At 36.7% G+C, this 7,052-nt stretch overlaps 1 protein-coding gene across 1 annotated transcript; it reads left to right on the top strand.

The window, feature by feature from the left end:
- The first annotated feature begins 2,567 nt into the window (after nt 1–2,567).
- Nucleotides 2,568–6,823, top strand: LOC127834936 (cubilin-like). The gene is made up of 9 exons (XM_052361076.1): nt 2,568–2,680; nt 3,173–3,362; nt 3,539–3,729; nt 4,055–4,171; nt 4,638–4,769; nt 5,130–5,257; nt 5,363–5,471; nt 5,781–5,903; nt 6,762–6,823. Exons 1-9 carry the CDS (start codon nt 2,629–2,631, stop codon nt 6,764–6,766), a joined length of 1,047 nt encoding a protein of 348 aa, XP_052217036.1. The 5' UTR covers nt 2,568–2,628; the 3' UTR covers nt 6,767–6,823.
- The last annotated feature ends 229 nt before the right edge of the window (nt 6,824–7,052 follow it).

The raw sequence follows: 7,052 nt of genomic DNA, 5'->3' as shown, positions 1-7,052 counted from the left end.
GGTTTGATTGGTTTCACTTTTATCGTTGCAGCACAAGGTCAATCTCCTTCAATTGTTGGATAGAAAGGTTCAAGACAGTTAACGTTCATGCTGAATTTGGAAGGCCGACAGTTATGTTTGTATCGAAAAGTATTAACTTGCTGAAGGGTGAAACGATATGGTTGCTTTTTCTAAGCATATCTATTACAGTAAATTTCTAATGGCACAATGTCCCCATGCATGTAATTGATAAATATCGTTATAATTATATATCTGACTATTATAAGTATAACACACGTATAGTTTTTGTCATAACCAACGATGTGTTTGATAACATCCAATAAAATCTGTGACAATCTTATGTTCCAACTGATGCTGAGTGGAAGCCTGTTTAACAGTTGTGTATTTCTTTTTTAGAATGTCTGATGACAGTGTCAAGTCAAATACTCTAATTTAATTAAGTAAGAAAGAGTTTGAATATTATCAAATGACATTGTGCAGAATTATCCAACATTTAGATTATATCGATTCGGATATTAACCCTTATTTACATTATTTTGTCATTCAAACCAAGCATTGTTTATCATGCGTGTAAAAGCGGTGTATGATGATTAGAACTGTGCACTTGAATGACTTTTAATAAACACATACACATTACTTAAATCAACAAAGAAAAAAGTATTTACATCACAAGGAAATTTAATGTAAAACAAGTGTTTTTGGCAAATTATGTACCAAAATATTATATTATATTCCTGATGCCAACATTATATCTAAGTACAATATTCCAATACAAACTTGTTTGACCAATAGTTTTATTTCATCAGTGGTTGTATTAATCGATAAAATCAGTTGTTATCACTTAATAAATAATATATATCCTTATCCATTAAGCATTCTCGACGTAGCTGTTAAATCCAGCACTTCACCTTAGCTGACGTTTGTAAGCGTCCTACAAAGGTTCTCATGAGGAACCTAGTTTCTTGGGATCGAACCGCTTGCCATATGCCGTTATCTAATGGGTTCGACTTGAATGATATTTTCGATTGATATAATAAGTTAAGAACATATAGTGTGCGTCATTTTAAACATACTTGTAACTATTAATCCATAAACGTATCATTATTTGAAAGATTTTCTGAATACAAATGACGCATTCAGTTTAAATCGTTTCATTTTTATGTCTGTCTTATTTTTATGGACTCACAGGCAAACGACAATGAACACATTGGTACATCTTTGTTAAATATATTGTTATATTTATTATGACCGTTTCAATACATTAAACTTATGTATCTGTAAATCAACGCAAATATGATCACCGTACAGTAAATTTTTGTTTAAAGTATTTAGTAAAAAATGGATTAGATCTATATAAATGGTGTGCAATACTGTTAAATTCGAATTTACAAAAAATGGAGCTATTTCTATTTTATATAAGCAGCCGCATATTTCTGCATTATTTCAATGGAATTCTACCCGATGCCTAGACACCATCGGCGCAGAAGTAAGTCTGATGTATGATACTCTCCTCAATCAAATCAAACAGATGTAGAGACCAAGTAGAAAACCATAAATATAAATAACATCCCAATCTTAAGTACGATAAACATCGGCCTTGTATGTTCACCAGAAAGAGTCACTCCATGTACGAAGCGGTCATTCAGGACTGCCTCGGTTTCTTAAAAAACTGTTAAACAACTTGAAGACTTGTTAGCGAAACCTAATCTAGACAAAAATACACAAAGCAACGCATGAGTAAACTACAAGATCTAAAACAATATAATGTATGGACCGTGCTCTGTGAAATGGGGATTTACTGCATCTGCGTAAAGTGTCGTCCAAGATTGGCCTGTGCAGTCCGCACAGGCTAATCAGGGACGACACTTTCCGCTTTTATGATATTTTTCGTTTCAAGAAAGTCTCTTCTTAGCAAAAATTAAATTTAGGCGGAAAGTGTCGTCCCTGATTAGCCTTTGCAGACTGCACTGGCTTATCTTTGAAAACACTTTACGCACATGCATTTAACCCCCTTTTCACAGAGCGCGGCTCATATAAGAAATTAAGTCCGTTTAGCGATGTTTATGGCCTTTTGAACAACGATAATGCTAGTCTAATGTTCTCTACATTATCACGTAGATTTGCAAACAGCAAGATAGGCCCATATCGTGTCTACGGAACGTTTCGTCAGAAGAGGTCTTATCAGCGTTTTGAATTTTATTTCAAACTGCTCCTTAAAGAGTGTTACTATTATCTATTAACATAGTTAATTATCATCTTTTATGTTTGTCGTTCAGCACGGTTAGCTGTTTATTTCATCTAAATTATGTTACAGTATTTTCAAATTGGCGATCGTTTTTCGAAAACATGATTATTAGAATGACTTGAGTCTGAGTTTTTAGTACAGCTTTTTTCACAAAGCATGAGCTGAGCAGAGATTAACACATTTCATAAGACTGTTTTGTGCACATGCGCTGAAGAATTTAAACGTTTCACCTGTACATACCTCAAACCTTAATTTGAAGATGTCAATGGAATTTAAGGTAAGTTTCTTTAAACTCCGCCTGTTAGTGATAACGTGTCTGCAATGACAATATATATAACATGTAGCTTTTCACATGTAGGCATGGTTTTCAGACAGGTGATAGAATGTTCCGGTTCTGCGTTCTTTTCTCACTGTTAGCGGTTGCGAACACAAGCAGTAAGTTAGTGGTTGATTTCACATCAAGAATTCACTTACGCCGAACATTTCCGAGTTAGATCGAAACTGAATCTAAAGTAAACATAAAACACAATAATATAGCTGTAAACGCTTCGTAAGTTGTACTATTCGCTAAAACACACAGCTGTAATGTTCATCTCCAATTAAGTGGTCAACATTGAACGACTATGATATGTGTTCTTGAGCAAAACCTAGCGAAGCGAACAGGACATATGTAGTGTCAAAGGACAAGAAGAAACAGGCAAGACAGTTACTAAAGCAGTTTCTCATAGACAAAAGAAATATTTGGTTCGGGGTTAAATTAATTCAAATTCTTATAATTTGGAATATGTAAAGATGGTCACAATATTATATAATATCTTAAATGGGTCGCTGAAAGAAATATTTAACTCGTCTTTTTGGCAACCAATAGACCTTTTAGTTTTTTCCATGTTGAGATCTAACTAAGCGGTACCCGGCCGATTCTTTCAGTCGTTCCGCGCTCCTACCAATGCGGTAACCAGTCTTATTTCACAGCCGACTACGGAATAATCCGAAGTCACTCCGGTTACGACGTCGGACATGATTACGGCAAAAACCTTGACTGCGTGTGGACGATAGCGGCACCGGAAGGAAAATTCGTATTTCTGGTGGCTACCACATTTCAATTAGCGGGAACAAGGTAGAGTTATTTATAAACACCACTCACTTTTAATGTTACATTTATGTTGTTTGTTAATTATTTGCATGGGATGTGTTGTTAAAATAAGACAACTTAAAAAAAACTTTACTAATAGAGAATCATTCTATATTGAATTCCTGTTAAGCTTTTATGCTTCTATGTTTATATTTTTCCAGTTGCTCGAACGATTACCTCGAGCTGTTTGATGGTGCCAACACAAACGAAAATAGCCTGGGAAAATTCTGTGGGAGCGCATTCGCCCCCATCTCTTCGAGACAGCGATTCCTCACTCTCAACTTTGTAACCGATTGGAGCATCGGCTTGCGCGGTTTCGAGCTGTTCTACAACTTCACAGATCACGTGATTCGTAAGGCAAATCAAGTTGCTGTTATCTATTATGAAAAAAAGATAGTTGTTAAGCCTTTTTTGTTTTCGTTAACTCTTTGAACTATACTCAGGTAGTTTTCAACTTAGTAAGGATGTTTAATTACACAAGTCTTCAACATCTTTTTGCAGCATATCTTTATATTGTAAAAATGCCATTTACGATGGTATAATTCTGTTTGCATATATCGTAAGATTATTAACGAGCTATACCACTATGTATTTTGGAAAGACAAACACCAATGATTTCTTCTAACATGTATGAAAATACTGAACAAATAAACACAACTTAAGTTTCCATTTTCAAGGAACGTGTCTGCCGGGTCAATTCTTCTGCAACAACTCCAACTGCGTACCGGGCAGCTACCGATGTGACGGCCAGGACGACTGCGGCGACGACAGCGACGAGAAAAATTGTCAAACTGGTAAATATAAATAATAGACGTATCCGTAATGAGTCAAGTATTTCAAAGCCCCTTTTGTCTGCTGGTCAAGCAAAGCTAACTTTTTGAAATCACATAGCATATCAACTGTTATTATTGAAAGTAAAATATCATGGGCGAATAACATTTGCCATCGTAGCTGAAACCGAGTTATTTATGGAATATTCGAAGGTTTAACGCCAATGTAGATAAGTCTTTACGTTTATTGCTATCAACTACATCAATGCAGCCATGTTATCAAGAAAGGACGGAATAACAATTTTAAAAACATATACTAGTAAATTATCATAATATATACCGGGTGTCCGGAATATAGTGATAGTGTTTTTTAAGTTTTTTTATTATTATTTGTCACACATTTGCTATACATGTATTCAATTTGTAGAACCACCCCATATAATAATAGACTTATCAAAACTTGCTAGGGACTTTTGATGCTTATTCATAGTATCCACTCACGAAGTCTGCGATTTCGGCAAAGGTAGATTTCGGTGTACGAATGGACATTGCTTATGGAGAGAATGGATGTGTGATGGAATAGATGACTGCGGGGACATGTCGGACGAGATCGGATGTGGAGGTAATAGGACACATGGTTGGTCTTTTCAAGTAGAATGAATGTTCTCACGGAAAATGGTCATGTTTCGCTCATGGTTAGCTTACGTTATTCCTGAAGAAATTAATACATTTTAGCTATATTCGAATGATATTAAACTGGGGCAAAATTCAAAAAACGTCTGTTAAATGTGAGGCAACGAACTATTATGATTTGTGAAAGAACGGAGCCAACCGAGGCGAAATATAAGTATCAACTGCCATATATTGTCAATTTTCGGTAAACACTAATATCTCTTTTCGTACGTCTTTACCAACAATCAGCATAACACTGACTTAATGTTTGCCTGACTAATAAAACATATTTTAACTAATTTGTCTGCAGTAACACCGCCATGTGGTCAAACCCACTTTACAGGAGACACGGGCAACATCAGTAGCGCCAACTTCCCCTATAATTACCCACCGAACTTCCACTGCTCATATCACGTGACTGCACCGGTGGGAACAAAGGTGCGTTTGTATCATTTGTATGTTGAGCAATGGGTGGACCCTTTGAGCGGCTAATTAAAATGGATTCACCTTTTATTAACGTATGTGAACATTCATCTATTTCAGAGTATTTCGTTTTCGTTTGTCAAACCGTTCAGCATAGAGTCAACCGTTGACGGTAGCTGTAAATTCGACAATGTCTCTGTCTCCGGAAAGAACGGTGAAAAAATGCATGGTAAATGTACATACTGAATGTGTGTTTTTGTATAAAACATAAGTCTAATAATTAAGTTCTTACTTTCTCATGGCGGTCAACATGGGTGAATTAGAATTTTAAAACCAATTAGAAGTGACATATAGTTTAATTATCGTTATTCTTTTCAATATCGTTATTCAAAAACCAAACGAAAGAACACGGTTGATTAAGACTTTGCAAATATATTAATAGTGATCATTACGTTTATATGTCGTAGTAAAGCCGTAATAAGTAATGTTTCTACAAGGACCAATGCACGAAACTGCACATGTATTAATTTGTGAACAGGTCCATTTTGTGGCCCGCATATACCATCGCCTTTTGAGATCCAGGGCAACGAAGCGGAAGTCCAGTTCAATGCAGATGATTCTAACCAATATGCAGGTTTCATGTTGACCTGGTCGGTTGCAGGTACATGCTACCGTAGTTTGTATTTATACCTAATGACAAATCATGTACGGTAAAGATTAGACAATTTGATTTTACAAGCTGAAAAATTATAGATTACATAACCTCTAATTGATCTTTTGAACACGACTAATATATCAGTCACAACTAGAAACCGATCACATTCCGATCAGCGGACGACGTATTTTTACGCTCATCTTGTAAATAAAGATCGGACGATCAACGCCCGGTTATCGCCCGGCGATCGCCCGTCATCGAATTCGTTGTCGGTGTATCGGCAAACATCAGGGTATTTCCAGGAACATATACGTCGGCCGGCGACCGTCTAATGGCCGAGGGGCCTCCGCACGATGACTGACGGACGCCGAACGGAGCTCGTCATGATACACGATCGGGCGATCGCCGAGTGATAACCGTGCGTTGATCGAACGTTCTTCTTTCGATCTCAACTCGATTCCTTCCCGGGCCCTACGTCGGGTAAAATTTTAAGTAAGACTTAAAATTACTCCCGACGCCGCCCGATGCTACAAAAAGAACCGGTGACCGTGCGAGCATCGGCCGCACGCCAGCCCGATGATCGGAAAAATACGTCGTCCGCTGATCGAACAGTGATCGGTCTCTATATGTGACTGAGATCTTAAACTGTGTAACTCATCGAACGGGAGACGGCTCCGACGTGTCCAGGCTTACCAATGCCTGGAGATCGGACACATCGGCTGGTGACCGGATTATTTTTGACTGAGGCATGACTACGACATAATATGCTATTCCCGAAATCTGCGCTTTAATAGTTTATGTATATAATGTACAAGACACATTTAATATAACAATATTATTTAACAATATTATGTTATTTTTTAGGTTGACTGCATTATGTCACGTGTCGTCGTTATATTCTTCCGAAATAAAAATTACAAACAGTGCACTTGAAGTTTGTTTTCTTGTTGTTATGTTTTATCAAGACTAAATGAAGTGTGAATTAAGACGAATGCTACAGAACAAATGAACTGAAAGTGAAAACCTTCTTGTCACTAATTGTTTCTCTCGTTCAATCCTTTGACTAGTTTTCATCAGAAATGTACATGTATGACACAATTCCTGAAAAAGTAATTAACCTCGACATCCGAATATGAAATATATAGTTTTGTCTCT

The sequence above is a fragment of the Dreissena polymorpha genome, chromosome 1, assembly GCF_020536995.1.
Source record: "Dreissena polymorpha isolate Duluth1 chromosome 1, UMN_Dpol_1.0, whole genome shotgun sequence".
Classification (NCBI taxonomy): domain Eukaryota; kingdom Metazoa; phylum Mollusca; class Bivalvia; order Myida; family Dreissenidae; genus Dreissena; species Dreissena polymorpha.
This window is presented reverse-complemented; position numbering and strand designations above follow the sequence as displayed.

Coding starts and splice junctions, on each gene's coding strand:
- LOC127834936 (XM_052361076.1), top strand. CDS start 2,629: ATGTTCCGGTTCTGCGTTCTTTTCTCACTGTTAGCGGTTGCGAACACA. Junction 4,770..5,129: donor GGACGAGATCGGATGTGGAG/GTAATAGGACAC, acceptor ATTTGTCTGCAG/TAACACCGCCATGTGGTCAA. Junction 5,258..5,362: donor CTGCACCGGTGGGAACAAAG/GTGCGTTTGTAT, acceptor CATCTATTTCAG/AGTATTTCGTTTTCGTTTGT.